Source organism: Acanthochromis polyacanthus, chromosome 5 (assembly GCF_021347895.1).
Source record: "Acanthochromis polyacanthus isolate Apoly-LR-REF ecotype Palm Island chromosome 5, KAUST_Apoly_ChrSc, whole genome shotgun sequence".
NCBI classification, from domain to species: domain Eukaryota; kingdom Metazoa; phylum Chordata; class Actinopteri; family Pomacentridae; genus Acanthochromis; species Acanthochromis polyacanthus.
Genome location: NC_067117.1, coordinates 18,849,723 through 18,871,036, shown reverse-complemented (window position 1 = coordinate 18,871,036; position 21,314 = coordinate 18,849,723). Strand labels below are relative to the sequence as shown.

General features: G+C 41.3%; 1 protein-coding gene across 4 annotated transcripts; it reads left to right on the top strand.

Moving 5' to 3' along the window:
- The first annotated feature begins 361 nt into the window (after positions 1–361).
- On the top strand, positions 362–20,998 carry hipk1b (homeodomain interacting protein kinase 1b). Of its 4 annotated transcripts, none has more exons than XM_022201435.2 (18): positions 362–730; positions 4,526–5,256; positions 6,704–6,895; positions 6,987–7,168; positions 7,337–7,460; positions 7,824–7,943; positions 8,112–8,198; positions 8,296–8,480; positions 8,576–8,726; positions 8,813–8,999; positions 10,264–10,382; positions 11,602–11,736; positions 12,797–12,954; positions 13,497–13,568; positions 16,617–16,787; positions 17,078–17,292; positions 17,405–17,517; positions 18,730–20,998. In XM_022201435.2, exons 2-18 carry the CDS (start codon positions 4,528–4,530, stop codon positions 19,198–19,200), a joined length of 3,411 nt encoding a protein of 1,136 aa, XP_022057127.2. In that variant the 5' UTR covers positions 362–730; positions 4,526–4,527; the 3' UTR covers positions 19,201–20,998. The 4 variants fall into 4 exon arrangements, with proteins under 4 accessions (XP_022057127.2, XP_022057126.2, XP_022057129.2 ...); XM_022201434.2 differs by having other exon boundaries at positions 12,794–12,954; XM_022201437.2 differs by lacking the exon at positions 11,602–11,736.
- Positions 20,999–21,314: the final 316 nt, after the last annotated feature.

Genomic DNA, 21,314 nt, shown 5'->3' with positions numbered 1-21,314 from the left:
ATATCCAGAATCTAGCAAGTCAAGAACAGAGGTATGAGTAAATGTTAATATCTATATGGAATAATTTTACAAATGGTTTTCCCACACAGAAAAAAACTCCTACCGGAAAATTACTGGTATATTCTGCTTACGTCACGCCAATTTCTCTTTACCGTAAAAATGCTGTTTAACTTTTTCCTTAGAGTCTAAAATTATCGGGAGGAGACTTGACGAAAATTTTCGACAACTGATGAATCTCAACAGTTGTAAATGGAATTTTAATATCCTCAGAGTTAATCATTTGTCAGTGTTGTTAAAAATATCCCTCCTCTCTCTGTGCACGTCTTGCGCAATTCCCAGTAATTACGGTACTAACCGGAATTGTCGTCGGACTCGCAGCTGATATAAGGACGTGGTTTGTTCCGGTGAAAAGTGGAATTTGCTGCTTCAAGGCGAACGGTTTCAGCGTAGATTTTTAATCATGTTTTAACCAACAAATGTACATATTTTACGACTTTGTGATTCAGTGGAATAGTACAATGAGACCTGCGTGTTTTTCCTCGGAACAGTGGAAGCTGTGATGCGTCCTGCTGCTGCTCAGCTCGCCATCGACTGTAGAAACAATGCAGGCCTAGCTAGCGGCTAACGTTAGCCAGCCGAGGCTTATCGGGTAACGCTGGTCCAGAAGCCTGCAGTGGGATTTAAACCTTGGACGAAGCCGTGTTTTGAAGCTGTTATAACATCATATGCGGTATGTCAAAACCGTCTCTTATTTTGTAGTGTCGTTTGTACTCCCTGTGCCTACATTAACTTAATTTTGGTCGAGTTGCTACTCGTGTAACGCCATATTTTTCAGAAAGTTAACCCGTTAGCATGTTAGCTTTAACGAGTTGGGTAATTTTAGCTTGTTGATCTTGACAGTCTGTGGGTTTACGGATTCCATTAGCTAGAAAAATGTCTAAAAAAACTTATAATTTGTTTAGTTTTTGCCAGCGATTGGGCCATATTTCATGAGTGTAGCTTGAACATAGCACTTGCCCAACGTTTCATCCTGTTGGAGCCAGTTCTCTCTGTGTCAAAACTTTTCTCGTCAATGGAAACTGAAGCTCAGGATTTCCTCAGAATCAGCCCCACTGGATAAAGCCCCTCTTACGTTTAGGATCTCAGACTGAATTTCCTCACAGGTACTCCATGATGGTTTATTCAGAGGGTTCACTTATTGCGTACGTGTTGACTGGTTTGGGGCTCGCCTGGTTTCCTTTTAAAATGTTAGGTCGGTGCTTTAAATGGAAAAGACAGCCCATTTCCAAACACAGAACTTCCTTGCATTGCCACCCTACCCCACCCATGCAAGACCAGAACACAAAGTGGCTTTCTGAGAATTACAGAGTAAGAAAACAAACAGTTCTGAGCTATCTACCACATGGATATAAATGTGCTTCCATTGCATAATTTTTGCTTATGCATTTTTAAAAGGAATTATTCATCCCCTCACTCGAGGACACATTTTATGTCCTATTACCCATCCTTTAAAACATTTTTGCATTATATCATTTTCCACAAATTTTCCCAACTCTGTCACATAAGTTTGTAAATGAGACTCTCCAGCTGTGTTCCAGTTTTGCAAATTAATTTGTAGTCAGAACAAAAACGGATAATTTGTAATCCCAATAAATATGAAGTTTGGTTTCATATTGTATTTTTTATCATATTTTATTCTATTTTTATCTATTTCTTTATTGTATGTTTTTCCAAGCACCAAATGGAGCAGCGCTCCCAATTTCGTTGTATACCCGTTTACAATGACAATAAAGGCTTTCTATTCTATATGGCACAGATGTGACATTCAGTATGTTATAATAGGAAGTGTTCATGTTGGATTTGCATTGTGAAAGTTGATGTTGAAGGCTTTGGGATTCTATCTATCTATCTATCTATCTATCTATCTATCTATCTATCTATCTATCTATCTATCTATACTAGCAGCAAAACAGCCCCAGAGTGTAATACTGCCACCACTATTTTTGAAAGTACAAGCTGTTCTTGAGGTTAAAAGCTTGTTTGTTTCCCAGCAGCAGGTGATAGTTTGTGTATTCTCTCTGGGCATGACAGTGACACAATTGTACCCTGCACTTCATATTCGTGTTTAATTGTTTGTGCAGATGATTTTGGAATCTGGAGTTGCTGCAACATGGCTCCAAGAGACTTTCCTGACTTGGTCAAGTCAATGATTTGCTTTGTCACATCTGTGCTGAGCTCCTCAGACTCGCTTTTTGCGGCTTTTGTAGCTGAATCTGAGTGAATCTAATAAGCCTATTGAAATTGACTCAGAAGTCAGCAGCAGCAATCATGAGCACTCACAAGAAGTTAGATGGCCATGCAACTAAGGATGTTTGGTTAACACAACTTTCTGCATCACCACAACTGATGATTCATGTTGCTGCACGTAAATATTTTTACCCAGCAGATTTTGTCATATTTCTGCTAATCCTTTAATAAATATATGAAGGAATCAAAATGTTTTTTTTCCTACAAGGGCATGTTTCAATAATTTGATTCTAGAAAATTTGGAGTTGTAGAAATCATTGCAAACTCAAGATTGTCACGATATGCATAGTTTTTCCAAGTCAATGCAAACTTTTTTTTCACAATTATTTGTGTGTGAGTGTGTTACTGTACAGCATTTGAGACAAGGAAAAGCATGAATATTTTAATGAGGAAATTATTTAATTTTTGAGTTGAACTGGAAGCTGGAGTTTGTGGGTTTTTTCAGCACTGTTGAAATGTATTTAGTACTACTGAAAAAAAATTCAAGTATTAAGTAGATTCTTATCAGTTGTATTAGCCTGCATTACTTTTACCTACATGTATATTTAAAAAAAAATGCCAGCAAAATATAAAAACAAAATGACAACAAAACAACACAACATTCACTCTCAGACTTGCTCATAATTGGAGGATGTTTTTAGTAGGGGTCAACCCATTATTGGCCTGGGAGATTTAGATTTTCTTTAACATTTTTTAACAAACAGATTCCCAATAAACCGTCCAATTTAAAAATGCACTCTTTGGGTCCTGATGTAGTCACCTCTCTATTTGTAGTCACCAGCTTGTGGTCTCAAGCATTGTCCCATCCACAATACTCTCTGATTGGTTGGATGTCGCTAGTATTAACCTATTAACACGTAATTAAATATAAGGTTGAAAGTTTGAGTTTTGTTTTTGTGACATCAGTGCAAAAAAATTCTGTGGAATAAATGGTACCTTACATTCAGTGTCTTTTTTTTAATAGAAAAAATAGTGTAGTTTTAGAATATAGCACCAAAAATTGTGTATCACTAGCCCTTTAGTGACCTTTTGCTTGATGTTTTCTGAAAAGTAGGTGAAAATGACCATATTTTGGTGACAAAGTAATTTGAATACACGCATTAATCCTGTTGCTGCTTGCAAATTATTGGTTACTTGCTTACTATTAACCTAAGAATAAGAGCTCAATGTTGTGTTCTTTTGAAGGAGTATCAGTTTCAGTGGTTGCAATTAGAAATGTCATACCAGCGAGTTCTTCCGAAGATGTCCGGTGACAATTTAGTTTGGAAATTTTGAGACTCTAGGTAAGAATTTGGCTTTTGATTCACCCTATAGAGTTTATTTAATTGTAAATCTGCATGTACTATACATCAATCTCTTTGTAATTTTGTTGGGAATAAAGCAGTACCCAACACATAAGTGTATTCTAACATTAGTTAAGTAAAATAACTTTTACTAACCCTACCCCCATCAATTTTCAGTTTGTGAAAAAAGTACATGCTGTCGTAAAAAAATCCTGCATTCACACAATTGTCAATGTAGAGCAACCAAAATTGAATCACTTACACCCATTTATATGGGCTATAAGCAGTTAACATTATTTAAGCCTAATAACTTTAATAAACTGAGACCAAGTTATTTTTACGGCCAAGTTTTCATATTTGTTTTAGAAAACGTCTGCCAATTTTGCATGTATTCACGTACTTATTCAATGATAAAGTCAATACAGACCTCATCAAAATCTTAAGACCAGTTGAAAAATTGCTAGAATTTACTTTTTGCACATTTGGATCTTAATGAGGTTTTAAGTAGAGTTACAATATCCAAAAGCAAGAAGGGGGAGTGTGACAAAAAGTAATTTATTGAAAACAACAAATAAACTGAAATAGGCTGTTTATCACCTGATCAAAAGTTTAAGACCATCGCTCAAAAAATTACAAAAAACTCTCCAAACCAGAACAAAAAAATTGGCAGATTTGCTGGTCGCACATGCACGAGTAGATGGAAAAATTTACTTGCATTCGCTCAAATTTTGGTCACAAAATGCTACCATTTAGTCGCAGTCTGGAGCCCTGTTAACTGGAAATGTATATTGATTTTTGGTATCAATTACTGGTTTTCCTTGATTACTAATAATTGACATTGGCTATGAAAAAAACATATTGGTCAACCATAGTCTTTAGTTAGTGGAGGCTCTCTTCCGCATATCTAATTCTTTTATCCCTTCTTTTCTCTGCAGCTATGAGTTCTCAGCTGCAGGTCTTCTCCCCTCCCTCCATCTCCTCCAGTGCCTTTTGCCGTGTCAAGAAGCTCAAGGTGGAGAGCAATGTTTGGGATGTGTCCACCACTGAAGCTTACGGCTCCATAGCAGGGCAGTCAGCATACACGTTTACCCCAGCCATGGCTGTGCCGCCCTTTGCACCGTCCCTGGTCTTCCCTCCTGCAGCGCCTGGTTCTAGGGGTCAAGTGGTGGTGCGGGCTGCTGACAGCACTGGCAGTCTTCCTCGTGGATCCAGTCGACGTGTCACTGAGCCGACGACATCTTCCTCTTACGCACATGAAACGTCCTCTGAAACAAGGGGACACAGGCATGGGCAGAAGCGAAAGATCGAGGAGGCCAGTGAGGGGAGTGGGAGTGGATGTGGCAGTGTCCAAATATTAGAGGAGCTGTCAGCTCCTGCAGCAACTTACTCCACCCGTACAGGAGGTGGTGGAGGAGGCGGCACGGGCCAGTCCATACCTCACTCTGCTCCAACCACCAAGAGCAGCAGCTCCAATGGTGAAGGGGATTATCAGCTTGTGCAGCATGAGATCCTCTGCTCCGTGTCCTGCAGCTATGAAGTGCTGGAGTTCTTGGGACGAGGCACGTTTGGACAAGTGGCTAAGTGCTGGAAGAGGGGCACCAATGAGATCGTAGCAATCAAGATTCTGAAAAACCATCCTTCATATGCTCGGCAGGGCCAGATTGAGGTAAACAGACGTTTTGCTTATAATGTAATTTACAAATGTTCAATCTGAATGTTTTGTCCGATGTGTTGATCTTAAAATGCTTCATAAGTAACTGCATTGAAAATTAGTGAGTTTGGATTAACTTTTATATTACTCTCAAAAATATAAACGCAACACTTTTGTTTTTGCTCCCATTTTTTATGCAATGAACTCAAAGATCTAAAACTTTTTCAAAATTACACAATATCACCATTTCTCTCAAATATTGTTCACAAATCTGTCTAAATCTGTGATAGTGAGCACTTCTCCTTTGCTGAGATAATCCATCCCACCTCACAGGTGTGCCATATCAAGATGCTGATTAGACACCATGATTAGTGCACAGGTGGGCCTTAGACTGCCCACAATAAAAGACCACTCTGAAAGGTGCAGTTTTGTTTTATTGGGGGTGGGGGTACACTCCTCTTCAATGGCTGTGCGAAGTTGCTGGATATTGGCGAGAACTGGTACACGCTGTCGTATACGCCAATCCAGAGCATCCCAAACATGCTAATTGGGTGACATGTCCAGTGAGTATGCTGGCCATGCAAGAACTGGGACGTTTTCAGCTTCCAAGAATTGTGTACAGATCTTTGCAACATGGGGCCGTGTATTATCCTGCTGCACCATGAGGTGATGTTCTTATGGTAGAGAAATGAACATTCAATACAAGAGCAACAGCTCTGGTTGACATTCCTGCTGTCAGCATGCCAGTTGCATGCTCCCTCAAATCTTGCCACATCTGTGGCATTGTGCTGTGATAAAACTGCACCTTTCAGAGTGGCCTTTTATTGTGGGCAGTCTAAGGCACACCTGTGCATTAATCATGGTGTCTAATCAGCATCTTGATATGGCACACCTGTGAGGTGGGATGGATTATCTCAGCAAAGGAGAAGTGCTCACTATCACAGATTTAGACAGATTTGTGAACAATATTTGAGAGAAATGGTGATATTGTGTATGTGGAAGAAGTTTCAGATCTTTGAGTTCCCTGCATAAAAAATGGGAGCAAAAACAAAAGTGTTGCGTTTATATTTTTGAGTGTATACTAAGAAAATATTAAATATCTAAGGGAACTAATACCAGTTCATCAACCCCACATTACCAAACTAGGATACATTATATAGCTAGTTTATTGTATGCTGCTTATGAATTCAGTCTTGCTTTCATAAGCCTCACTCTCTGATTATCATAATTGGTTAGCGACATTACACTGATATGAAGTGCCTTCACTTGTCAGTGACTACAGTACTATTGACTCACAGCAGCATTAATCATTTTGGAGCAAACCGTCTCGATGAAACCCTTAATTGTCCCACAGACAGAGTAGAATTACTTTGCAGCACTTCACCGCACTTGCATTTTCTTGATATAAAACTATGAACAAGCTTTTTTTGGCAAGTAATATGCAGTTATTTCTTTTTAATAGGTGGGCATTCTGAACCGACTGAGTGCAGAGAATGCAGATGAGTATAATTTTGTGCGTTCGTACGAATGCTTCCAACACAAAGGTCATACCTGCCTGGTTTTTGAGATGCTCGAGCAGAATCTGTACGACTTTCTCAAGCACAGCAAGTTCAGCCCGCTCCCCTTACGGCACATCAGACCCATCCTGCAGCAGGTGAGCAAATCATGAACTTTGACTTGAGAAAAATCCTTTTTTCTTCTATTTTTTTTTTCAGCCTGAATAATACATGTGTTCGCATCTTTAGGTGGCCACAGCACTGATGAAGCTGAAGAGCCTGGGCTTGATTCACGCTGACCTGAAGCCTGAAAACATCATGTTGGTCGACCCTCTTAGACAGCCCTATAGAGTGAAGGTCATCGACTTCGGCTCAGCCAGTCACGTGTCCAAAGCAGTGTGCTCAACCTACTTACAGTCTCGCTACTACAGGTTGGTGTCAAGAAATGCATCTGTGTTGTTCTATTAAATGCATATTTCCTTGTAATCTTATAAGGAAGAATGGTAACTCACAGCCATGTTACTGTGGCACAACTTTGTTGTTCTGCACTGTTTCCTTCTTACTAGTCCTTTAATCTTGTCGTCGTCTTTGTCGTCTAGGGCTCCGGAAATCATTTTGGGCCTACCATTCTGTGAGGCTATTGACATGTGGTCTTTAGGCTGTGTGATTGCTGAGCTGTTTCTCGGTTGGCCTCTCTACCCTGGAGCCTCTGAGTACGATCAGGTCAGTGTTTCCAGTATTGTGTATACATAAATACAGCAGGGAAAGACTAACCTCTGAGACTGAATAATGCTGAGTATGCTATGAGACAAAAAAAACACCAGATTCCAAGAGAACAACCATATCGAAGAAATGTGACCATATTATCCAAAGTAGTTTAAATCAATGCACTGGACTTGAAGAAAGTTCCTTGAAGACGTTTCACCTCTCTTCCATCTTCAAGGAACTTTCTTAAAGTCCAGTGGATTGATTTAAACTACTTTGGATAACCATGATCTGAATGAATGAGAATCTACACAGACAGGTGAACATATTGTTTTGCCTTACCCTGATTCTTAAATCTGAATGTTGTCTTCCTGTGTTCAGATCCGTTACATTTCTCAGACTCAAGGCCTACCAGCTGAATACCTACTGAGCGCCGGCACCAAGACCAGCCGCTTCTTCAATCGAGGCCCAGACTCCAGCTACCCACTCTGGAGGCTTAAGGTTAATATAACCTCATACAAAACCCTACTGAGTATCTGCTTAATAAATCGGCTGTAAATGGAGATGATGAACCCTCGTAGCTAAATATGTTAAAATATAAAGAAGACTTGCTGCTCTTTTACGTTTTATTTTCCGTAAAGACAAACAAATACTGTGTTCTTTTACTAGACCCCAGCAGAGCATGAAATAGAGATGGGCATCAAATCCAAGGAGGCCAGGAAGTACATCTTTAACTGTTTGGACGACATGATGCAGGTAAATGGCAATACATGCCGGGAGAACCAGCAAATCACATTAACTATGTCGTGTGCCGTTCAAGTGACCATTTTTATATATTTTTTTTGTGTTTCAGGTCAACCTATCCTCTCACTTAGAGGGGACGGACATGCTGGCTGAAAAAGCTGATAGACGAGAATTTATAGACCTCCTAAAGCGAATGCTTCGTCTGGATGCAGACAAAAGAATCACACCGACAAAAACTCTGGGGCACCCCTTTGTCACAATGAGCCACCTTATAGAATATCCCCACAGCTCCCAGTAAGTCTCTTGAAAAAAGAGCGTATGCTTGTCAGTTTTGGGTGTGTGTTTATTTAAATATAATTGCTGAAACGCTCTTACTCATTCCTCTCCAGTGTGAAGTCGTGCTTCCAGAACATGGAGATCTGCAAGCGTCGGAGCTCTTATGACAGTGGGAAATCCCTGTACTCCACCAACGCAGTCCCCAGCGCTGCAGCGGGAAACCTTACAGTTACCTTCAGTAGCCAACTCAACCAGCATAACCAGGCATGACCCACATTTTTACCATGAAGCATTACACTTGTTTGTGAACCTGTAGTCTGCTAATGCTAATTAGCTTTGTTATCTAACAGGTGCCTTCTGCAGGGGGTGCGGTGCCTTTGCTGAACTACCAGCCAGCTCTGTACCAGCAGGCGACCATCAACATTCCCGGACTGGCTCAACAGAGTGTCCCAATTCCAGCACGCCCTGCTGGTCTGTGTAGCCAGACAGAACCCTTCCAGCAGACCCTCATCGTCTGTCCACCCTCAACTATTCAAGGTAAAGGATAGCGTTGCATTCTGAATTGAATAAAAATAGCCAAAACAACACAAGGTTACAGAAACTACAAAAAAAAACTCAGTTTATTAGGGGTTTCCACAATTCATCCTCCAATTTCTTGTGTCAGGCTGTCTCCTCCAGCAGTTTTGATTCCAGGGTGATTATTTTATTCACTGTTTCAGTATTTTCTGTAAGTTTTCAGAGAGATTAGACATTGTCTGTGTGCAAGGGGATGGTTGAATTATTCAAATGGAATTTGAAATGAAGTTTTTGACCGTATTTGAGAAGGAAAGCTGGCAACATCATTTTTACTTATAATCAAAAGTCTATTTGTTTCACCAAACAATGGTTTAATATTTAGGGAAAATATGTGTATTAACTTAACTTGTACACATAAAAAATATACATATGTTGTAACAGTGATATTTAATTGAGGAGAAAAACCAAGCAGGTCCTGACTGTTTCTGGTTTGTGGTAATTTCTGTCAGCAGCAAAACTCTCAATTGTTACCTCAAGGTTAGTGTAAGTTATGATAACAAACTATGCTCTCAACTGCACTGTGGAACAGCTCGTTTTTTTCAATATAAAGAAACCCCAAAATACTAAGACCAGCGGTCATCAGCAAAGACGATACATGTGAACTCAGTCTAACTCTGTTTAGCTACCAAAGCAGGTTTGATTCTAATAAAAGCTCAGTGGAGGTTTCTCTGCCTGATGTTAGAAAATGACGTAGTTGTGAAACGGACTACATGAGTTAAAGCTCATAGACACTTTATTCTTTGATTGAGGCTTACATTATAGAAATCTTGTGACTTCCCGATGGCAGTTTGTGTAAAGAATTATCCAGCCATGCAACTGTTCATTCACATCCAAGCAGTGATGCTCACTCCTACTGCAATCTGACCTTTCTATTTCAGTTGAGCGACCCTTTACTTCTTTCTGCAGATGACTTTATTTTTTGTTGTTGTTGAACTTTGTGTCACCTACATGCCTCTTCACATTCATTAAGCTTAAGATGCTCTGCAAAAACACTATTGTAAGGAAACCCTGTTTTTCTTTGTTCACCACTTAAGTTGAACACATGACTGTGCTAATAAAGTGGCAAGAGAAAAATTGGGTTATGGTGTTTATATATACACAATATTCCCTTTTTTTTTTTTTTTTTTTTTCCTTTCCTTGAACCTGTGACCATAACTTCTTTATTGAGAGATACCTGTTGTGCTAGTCAACATACTCTGAGAGGCTTCTGATTATTATTTTCCAGGGCTACAGCCAACCAGTAAGAGTTCCAGTTTCCCCGTGAGGGTGGAGAATTCTGTACCCATAGTACCTCAGAACCAGTCTGCTCAGTCGTTGCAGATCCAGCCAAGTATGCTCACACAGGTAAGAGTTTGTCAGGTGTACACGTTGGTGGTTTACATAACAAATTCACTATATAGTGTTTATTTCTGTGCATGAACATATAATCTAAGAAGAGGCACAATGTTTTGTATTTGTCAACTCTTTCCCTTGTTTTCGTTTTGAGTGACCTTGTCTGTGGCATTACAGTGGAATTACGGTGATTTTTGGTGGCAATATTAACAAGCTCTAACGGGCGAGAAAGCTGCTGCTTTTGTGTCCACTAGAGCTAACTTACTGGAATCGTTGTAGTTCCAAAACGCACACATACCTGTCAGCAGGACAGGCCGAAAGAGGTGCAGCTGATACTTAACAGTTTGGTATTTTTTTTTAGATTGGATTAGATTGCTAACAGTAACCAGCAGAGCTACAGCTGGTCATTTAGAGTGGGTCAAGCACTGCTTAAACATGGATTAATTTTATATATTCATTTCCTACAGGAGGCTAAGAGGTTATATTTCAGTGATTTATACAGCAACTATACCTATGTTAGTCATTTTATTTACAACATTATGTACTTCTGTGCATTTCAAAATAATTGTTCCATACAGACTTCCTTGATTCTGTGCATATGGGCATGTTTTTCGATAACCACAACTGGAGGTTGCTGAAATAAAGTTTGGCAACATCCCTATATCATTAGCACCATGCTGAGAGCAGTGATGCTCCCTTTTGCTCATTCATTGATGTCTTGAGTGCATCCAAAAAGTCTCCCTGTTGGGGCTCTGCTTTCATGTCCCTCTCATTTTGCTGCCAGCAGAGCTGCCCTGAGTTTGTTGGAGGAGAGAGGCAAATTAGGTTCTTCAAAATTGAGGTATGATTTAACAAAGTGAAGATGCTGGTTATTTAAATGTACACCATTTCTGTATTGAAATAACAGAACATGTGGTTCATACTGTTTCTTCTGTTTGTGTCTTGCCCTGGATTTGCTCTCAGAACTGATTGGATCACCACTCTGGGCCAAGCTTCTCATTCCCAGTCTTCTAAGTGGGATGAAGGCCAGATGTGTAGTGCAGGAGGCTCATCTGGCTGAAAAAGCCAGTTAATTACTGTTTGTAAAAATGAGGAATAATTACTGCAGGTCAGGTGTCCAGATGGCCTGTGGTGCCAGTGTGCATGTCTTGTGCAGCTGGTTTTATCTGCTCTGTCCCTCAGCCTTGAAGGACATAACTTTTCATCATCCCTCCTCCTCCTCCTCCTCCAGGGTTCCTGCACACCCCTGATGGTGGCCACCCTGCACCCACCCCCAGCAGGCATAGCCTCCCAGTATTCTCTGCCCCTTGGGCTGGGCACCGGGGTGGGTCGGCCCACCCTCCTGGAACACACAGCCACAGTGCTGGTAAAGCAACGATGACATCCCTGAAGAAAGACATGCACACGCACACTCCCTCTACCACTAACAATGCCATCTCTCCTGCCTGACTCTCCCTTTTCTTTTCATTTGTTTGCAAGTTTCCCGCTCCCTCTGTGCCACACATTGTATGGGGCTTAGTCTGTGTCTTTAGTGTCGTATTTCACCATTTTCCCACTTCACATGTGGACTTCTCATGGTTGGTTGATGCTTCTTTTTGTATGAAAATCAAACAGCTTTTGTTGTCTGGCATCACCTTTGTCCCTGTTAGTATTTGTTTTATGATAGATTTTGTTAGTTTTTTTTTTTTTTTAATATCCCGCTGTATATCATTGGATCACAATTGACAAAATTTACATTCTCTTTCTTCTCCAAAGGACCCCCTCTCCCCACACCATTCACACGCTTTCATTCCCCAGTCTTTCCCCATAGGTGTGCTGAAGGCATGGAGCGCATGTGTTGCTGAGTTGGTCTGCGCTTTGCTTGAAGCTTCTCTTGTCCTGTCCTTCCTTGGTTTCAGCAGAGGAGGTTGCAGCTGCAAAGTCTACTAAAACCCCTCCTCGACAGCCTGTCTGACTCTCTGACACACATCTTTTGTTTCAGCCCCACAACATGTGGCATGCCTTTTCCCTGAGACATATTCTCAGCAGACTGTTTGGCATCAGGGAACTAAACTAATCTTTCTGAAGTATTTCTTCTTTAACAGGCACCATGGTCCTGTGTACGCTTGTCTTTATACCTGATCTGACCGTTTACAGTACTTCATTGTTTGTGCTTTGCATGATGTCATCCTGTGGATTTGTTGCAGGGCAATGCTATAATAAAGGAATGGCTTGGGAAAGATTGCTCGCTTATCAAGCTTTGTGCTTTTGCCTGTAGAGGAGATCGGCCATTGGCTTGCCTCTTTGTATTCAGTCCATGGATTTATTTCTCAGCATGGCTCAATTTGTCTGACCCATTCCAGCAATCAGAGTCTCTGTTTATTCATACATAGCTGCTCATCCGTGCTGCATGTACTGAAGTGTGTCTGTGGTGTTTTTCTCAGCAGGCCTGGCCCACTGGTACCCAGCAAATCCTCATACCGTCATCATGGCAGCAGGTCCCAGGTGTGGCCATCCACAGCTCTGCTCACCAGTCGAATGTCACTGCATCACCCCTGGAAACGAGTCACTCAGATGCTGCCGTGCAGCAGGGACACAGCTGGCGGTGGGTTAACCAGTGCATGCTGCAGTTGATCCAGGTCCAGACAGGCAAATACTGTCTGACAGGTGTCAAATGTGAAGCACCATAGGTTTATATTTTGGACTTTTGTCATTTTTCATGCTGCATGTGTACAACTCAGACATACATTCAATTTAAAATATTCTTTTTGTGGGGGACGCATCTTTTTATAGCTCTTACTATCTCTTTCATATCTTTCAAATATGATTTCTCAATTTTTGCCATAGAAATGATTACCCCATTCACATGCAATCAGTTTGCCATTAATTTTCCTCATTCAGGATAAGTAAAGGAGGCACTACAAATGCTTGACTTTGTAGTGCTTTGAATTGCAGAGTAGAACTGAATGATGCAGTTCTACATGATACAGATGCAGCAGTCAAAATTCAGCTCATCAAAAAAAGAATTGATATGAAAGATAAACATACTATTTTTTGTGCTTTTCTGCAACACATCAAAATACTAATTGTTTCGTGTCTTCACCTTTGGTGTCCACCGATAACCTGTATGACCTTTGACCCTAATAGGAGTATAACCCAAACCAGAACCCAGCAGGAGAGGAAGAAGGTGAAAGCAAGACGTGGAGAGAACCAAAACAGGTTAGTGAAGCTATGAAGTTTTTGTCACTGGGACTGGATTTTTTTTCTTTTCTTTTTAGCTGCAGTCAGGATTTAAGTCTTCTCACAATGCAACAGAGAAATCTGTCTATAATTTTCAACAATTTCTATATTGAATAGCAGCCAGCTGTTGCCATTTATGTCTCATAAATTTAAGGCTATATAACTTTGAAACACTTAAATGCAAAGAAATCAGAGAAAAAGAAAACTAACTCGTTACAACAATGGTAGATTAGAGTTGCATTGTAATAGAACATAATTCTTACAATTCCCATTTTCTTCATTTTTTTCCATGTCCATCTGTGTTTAATCTCAAATTTGAAAGTAGCACATGCCATTTGCTTATCCTTTATATCAGGTGTCTCAAACTCAATTTACCTGGCGGCCGCTGGAGGCAGAGTCTGAATGAGGCTGGGCCCCATCAAGTTTTCCACAAGAAAAGCTCTGATAAAAACATTCCAATGTTCTCAAATATCTTTATTTTTTTAATACAAAATGTGAAAAAATAAACGAATTAAGAATTAATAAGAAAATAATCAATCAGTAATAAATAAATAAAATAATAATAATAATAATAATACAACAGATATAGACGACTGGAGAAACCACATATAGTTGCTGACTAGCGAAATCTAATTTTTATTCAGAATCAAATGTCTGTATTAACAGTTCTTTAACCTTTAGCTTTCTGAACATGAATGGAACATTGGCCATCAGCTGTTCTGAACATGGCTTCTCTTGCCTACTTCTTGCTGCTAGAGACCTGGCAGCGCTTCTTCTCGCATAGCCGAGCCACATTTGGCTTGAGGGAGGAAGCAGTTAAGACCCTCAGTAGGGCTTGAAGATGCTCATCAGTAAGTCTGGACCTGTACTTGGACTTATTGAAGTTCAAGGTGGAGAAGAGCTTTTCGCACAAGTATGTGCTCCCACAAAGGCACGTGGTCTGCTTGAACATTCGGGAAAGCTCAGGGAAGCTGGGGGTCAGTTCTCTCAAAAATTGTCCAAGCTTGTCTGCTTTTCCACTCACCTCCCTGAACTTAGCTTTGAGTTCAGAGTTGCATTGCAGGTCAATGAGCTCCATCTGAAGCACAGGAGGGGGATCTTGCACATCAAAGGAGAATGGGTCAGCAAAAATTTGAAATGTGGCTCTGTGCATCTTGAAGCCTGCAAATCTGTGATCAAATTCCTCCTGTAGCTTCAAAATGACCTCAACATACTTCTCACCACTGAATGGTGTGCCTGTATCCATGAGTGCCTTGCATGCTGGGAAATGGCAAAGGTTTGTCTGCGAGAGCTGGGCTTTCCATAACACAAGTTTTGTGGAGAATGCTCTCGTGTTGTCATAGGCAGCACTGAAAAGTTGCCCCTGGCCTTGCAACTTCTTGTTCAGTACATTAACCTCATGTGTGATATCAACAAGACAAGCTCAGTCCATAAGCCATTTGGGATCACTTAGCACAGGAACAGCCACCACATCCTTCTCCATGAAGGCTTTCACTTCTGCGCTCAACTCAAAAAATCTCTTCAATGCATTTCCCCTGCTGAGCCAACGTACCTCGGTGAAGTAGAGCACATCCCCATATTCTGACTCCCATTTCCTCTAAAAAAAAAAAAAAAAAAAGCACGGAACCTTCTGTGCTTTAAGCCCCTGGATCTGATTTGGTTGATGCATTTCACAACGACAGACATCACATTGTCAAACTTCAGGCATCTGCTGCAAAGGGCCTGCTGATGGATAATGCAGTGCAGAGCTATGGCCTCCCCCACACCCTCCTCTTCCAGTTTTTTTTAACAAGTGCCACCAGTCCATTTTTCCTCCCTGTCATTGATTGTTATTCCAACAAACCTCTTCCATGGCAAACCGGCATTCTCAATGGCATCACACAGCTGGTGAAATATCACCTGAGCGGTGGTCTGGCCATGCATTGGAATTACTGTGAGCAACTCCTCCATCACTTCAAAATTGTCATCAACACCACGGACATAAATTGCGAGCTGGGCAGTGTCGGTGATGTCTGTGGTCTCATCCAGAGCGACTGAATATACACTGAAACATTTTGCTTTCTCGCACAGTTGATCATAAATGTCACTTGGCAGGTCAGAAATGTGCTCTGCCACGGTGTTGGCAGAAAGGCTGATGTTGCTAAACTGACCTTTCTTTTCTGGACAGACAATATGTGCAGCCTGTAATATGCACTTTTTGACAAATTCACCTTCTGTGAATGGCTTTCCTGCTTTAGCAATCATCTCACTAACCAGGTAGCTAGTTTCGACTGCTGCATTATTCTCTTTGGTTGCTTTCTTAAAGAAATCTTGTTGCCTCAGTAGACGTGTTTTAAGATTGGTAACCCGGTTCTCTCTCTCATCTCCCTGGTACTTTGCATACTCCTCAGCATGTCTAGTTGTGTAATGACGTTTCAAATTGTATTCCTTGTGCACCACAACTTTCTCTGTGCAAATAAGACACGTCGGGGTGCCCCTGCTCTCAACAAAGAAATATTGCATTTCCCACTTTTCCTGAAATTGTCTGTGCTCATCACCAACCTTTCTCTTCACTGCGGGCTTTGAAAAAGACCTGTTTGGGGCTGTGTAATATATATAATTCCACTTGGTGTCAGTGTCGCGTTGAAATTTCAGTTTGTGTTTCGCCGACGCGCAGAGAACTTAATTTCCGCAATGCGCGTCATTTCCGCTTCTTTTTCTGTCCCGCTCAGCAGCAACTGCTGCTCAGCAGCTAATGTCGCGAGGTCGCAACAAGCCCGGCCGATGTCCCGCCCTCAAGAGCCATATACCCCACTGTGATTGGTAGTTTCGTTCAGCTCTGCGCACAACACTGTAAAGTGTCATTCATATGAAACTTGCGGGCCGCACTAACCGCGAGTTGAGACCCCTGCTTTATTTATATATATATATATATATATATATATATATATAAATATATATTATTTTTATTTTTTTTAATAATTCCATAGTTGAAATCTCATCTGCTTTTGGAGGGAGAACTCAACCTCTGTTTTTGCTTCTGTCTAGGGGTATATCCACGGCGTCATTACTCGGCAGCGGTGGCGTGACCCCGCCCAGCTCCAGTGCCACGTTGTCCCAGCCAATCGTCATCTCCGACACACCCAGCCCAGCGGTCAGCATCATCACTATTCACAGTGACACCGACACAGAGGATGAGCGAAAGTTCCATCCTGCCAGGTGAGGACTACCTACTCTGCATTAAACATATTTCAGTGGATTCTTCAGAGCCTATTTTACAGCAATCCAGCCTCTCTATGCCCTCTCATTTCTTCCATCTTTAAGGCATCAGTGCTACTCCAGCGCTTAATTTTTACAAAACCGACTAGCACTACCACAGATGTTTTGTCAGAGGACAGATAAGACAGGCATTTTTAGAGATAACCACTAGCACTTAGGCTGAACTACTGTGATAAAACGGTCTCAATTTCTTGATGTACCCGGGAAATAACACTTTGCCATTCACACAGTGTTGGATTGAGCCAGCGCACCAACGTCATCAGCTGTGTGACCGTGCACGACTCGGACTCCTCTACGGCCAGCCCCCTGACCCCCCTACCCCGCACACTCAACCAGGCCAGCAGCATGTCATCCCGCCAGGCCAAGTCTCTAGCAGTGGTGGCACCTTCAGTCAAAACACAAGCATCTGAGAGGGGGACAGTCTCCCGTGGACGTTTTGAGACAGGTGAGAGTGCCCCCTAGTGCTATTGTTACTTAGCTGTTGTTCTAAATAATGCATTTTATTATGGGTGTGAATGCAGTATAATTTATTGCTGCATGCTACTTTCAATTTACAGTGAACTACATGAAGCCGAAGCGATCATCTAATCGACAGCCCTGCGGTTCAGGCGAGAACATCGAGCGTCATGGACTGGTTCCAAGCCAGTCACACCCATTAAACCTCAGCCAGGTGAGGTTTCTTTTGTGCTGGTGTTATTGCATATTTAGATGTTAATGGTTCTTACTTTGCATATAGCAGAACTTAAAACTGTTTTGAATATTTCAGCATGCTGACAGACTTGACTTGGATGGGAAAGCTTTTAAACTCGATAAAATCCTAACCACAGTGACTAACACTACTATGAAGGTGAATCACTTTACTTTGAACAACAGATCAATTACAGCAGGTTTGGCACTAAACAATTTGATGTCGGTAACATGAGAAAACAACAGCAGCTCAAACAAGGTTAAAGAACGGAGTTCAAACTTCAGGTGCATCAGTCAAAAACACTCTTTTATGATTCCAAGAAGAACGGACTGGAAAAGTCTGCCAGCAGGAACAGTCATTACAGAAGGTATCTCCCAAAGAATATGTGAAGTAAAATGATGTTTGCACCTTTTTACTCTAAAAGCAAACTTTATTTGAGAAGGATTCTATAATTGTGGTGGTGGAAAGAGTCAAAGGTATTTAATCTTAAGTCCAAAGTGCCCTCTGCTGGACAGACAGTGAAATAACATTCAAGTTTGTAAATGACCTCAAACATGCTTTGCTTTGGTTTCGTTTTGCACAGCAGCAACCCTATGTGCAAAAACGGTGACAAATTAAAGGAAATCTTAAAACTTTTACCCCTACAGCAATCTCACCTTCGTCAAAACACCAAATAAGGAAGTTCTTTTGAAAGAAAGGTGTTTATTAGATTTGTAGACTCCGATTCTGTGTTGCTGTTTTGGCTTCATTTGATACTTTGACATCTTACCAAGAGACCGTGTGTTGATTTTCCCTTTAGTTTGTCACCCATCTCTTTGTGCAATAGGGCCAGAAATGCTTTAACAACCTTAGATTGAATAAATTAAAATAATTTGATGAGAAAAATGTATGTAAATTTTGATATGTACATATTTTCTTAACCATGTCAAGTCTTACTTGTTGCATTGAACTCTCTACTCTCTTCACACTGCTCATGTTCACTAAGTCCATTTACATATTTATATTTTTGAGGATTTAAAAAGTTATTGTCATATAATGTGCCATTTTCTAGTTTTATCAATAGTTGGAGTCACCAGTCGTAATTTTGCTATGTGTAAACACAAAGAATAAAGATTCTTGATTCAAAGATAAAAGGGTCTGCTAAATGACATTTGAAATTACTGAGACTTTTTTTTTTTTTTTTTCCCCCCCCAGGTTCAGCCGGTGGTTTCTTCATCTCAGGAGCGCTCGGGGGCGTCTCACAGCGACTCGTCCTTACGTCGCCAGCAGACATTTCCTCCAGCCGTCTCAGCCTCTCACTACAGCTTCCCCGAGGTGTCCACCCTGGCGTCTGCCTCAGCCGCCGCTCCCAGCCTGTACACCTACCCAGCCTCCACCGCCCTCTCCTCGGCTTCTCAGGCCATGGAGCAGCTGCTGGGCCGTGGCCACAGCAGCCACGGACACTCCCCCTCCGCCTATGCAGCAACGTACACCTCATCTTCCTCCTCCAGGAGGGACTCGGCCAGTCGCAAGGATTCTGTCAGTAGTCTGCTGCACGGCCTCCCTGCAGCCTACCAGCACCAGTTTGCCGCTGGCTCTCCTTACGTTAGTGTGACGCCCCGAGCCGAGGCTTACAGTGCCTACCAGCTAAGTCCCAGGCGTCTCGCACAGTATCCCTACTTGTAGGGAATCTCACAGAAACCCTACTTGCCCACATGCTATCACAAAGGGACATTTAAACTGTAGAGTAACTGTTGATCACTTGTTTGTTTGCTGCTTTTAACCACAAGACAGCATTTCACCTCTAGCTCATTTATATGCTCTTTTGGACTGTTTTAAGTGTTTCTGAAATGTTCTTTGGTATTATTTGTAACGTATCATTTTATTTTCCCTTTTTAAAAAAAACATTGTCTGTGGCCCATATTTTATCCCCATCATATCCAGATGTACAATTTAAGGTGTTGTGGTAAATGTATTTTACACCTGTTTATCATGAGCTTCTGTGTGAAGAGAGAATATCCTCCTGTCACAAGCTGCAACAACACTTTAGGTGAGCTTTTAGATGCCTGAATTACAAGGTTAGTAAAGCTGACAGCCCTTAGTTTTTTCTCATGCGCCTTATTAGAAAGTTTTTACACTAATCCACTGAAGCCCTGTGTTTTTAGTGAACATAACTGTACCTTACTCATGTCTGTTTACTCTCGAATATGTCTTTTTACTATGTTTAAATTATGTTATGTCGGTGTGAGGTAGGAAGAGGAAGGTCCACGAAGGTGTTGAAAAAGGTGTGATGAAAACTGTGATGGATACATGTTAATTTAAGTGCACATGTGATAGTCTGTTAATGTAGTGACCGTGTTTAAGCAGGATTGATCATGTCCTTATGCAATAGAAACTTTTTTTTTAAACTACATCAACTGAGTGCTGAATGTATTTATGAAGTTCAGAGTGGGCTCACCATCCTGAGGAATGACGTGGGAAAGCTTCCGTTTTAAATTGTTTTTAAAAAAAGAAAAGGGAAAAAAATAGCCTCTCCCTACTTTCTTTCCTTAAAATATGAAAAGTCCAGTTTCACACAAGCTGGATAAAATATATTCTATACATATGGTAAATGGTCAGTATTTATATAGCGCTTTACTGTACCTACAAGGTACTCAAAGCGCTTTACATGATACGTCACATTCACACACGCTGATGGCGGAAGCTGCCATGCAAGGCGCTAACCACGACCCATCAGGAGCAATTAGGGGTTCGAGGTCTTGCTCAGGGACACCTCGACATGAGCACGACGGGCCGAGGATCGAACCGGCAAGACGGCCACTCTACCCACCAAGCCATGCCACCCCCTATGCCATACATATGTGAATATGTGAATCCTGATTGTGTAGGATCTGCTATTATGGAAATAGATTAATGGCCAGTTTTGGGGTTTTTTTAGCTTTTTTTTTTTTTTCCCCCTCCCTTTGACACTTTGGAAATGCTCACTAGGAGGCTGTAACAAACTACCCACTGTGATGCACAGGGACTGATGGATATGAGTGTATGCAAACTGTCGTCTTCTCATCAAGTGTGCGATGAGAAACCTTAAACACCTCTTGCCACCGTTCAGCGGTGGCGTTGTCCTTCAAACGCACACCGATCGTTTCCTCCCAAAGCGTTGTTTCTCTCACACAGACAACTACAGCGTGGAGAATCACAGTCGCTGCGTTCGTCTGAATTCAGGACAGACTTGCAGCTTTTCCTGCCACCGTCTTTACTTCAAAGGAGGTGAATCTTTGGATGGTTTCTGTGGGTTATGAAAGCTTTTTTAGTAAATCCTTCCCTGTTGTGTTTGCATCAGTTTTGTGTTGTAATGTCTGAATATTTAACTGTATTTCATCTTAACATAGTATAGTCAAGAGGCTATTTGGTAGAACTAATTCAGGGAAAAAGGTTTCAGCTCAAATAATCCACTCACTGTTTCAATAAAATAACCATAAACTCACTCGGCTTGTTTTGTTATTCCACTCCCCCCTTTGTTTTAAGCACGTACAATACTGCTTCTAGTTCCGTCATTACTTTAAACAAAATTCCTGAGAAGCGATTTGTCTCGTAACGTGACCTTTTATTTGCACAAATCATTGTAATGGTTCTCCAGTCGCTACTGTAAAGTGGCTCAGATTACAAAATGCAACAAAAGAGATAAGAGGCTATTAAAACCTTTTCCAGGCTACTGAAACTAATAAACAGCACGTTTTACTGCAGGTAAACACTTCCACAGAAATCTGCACGGGGAGGGTTTGTTTGAGATGGTTCCGGGT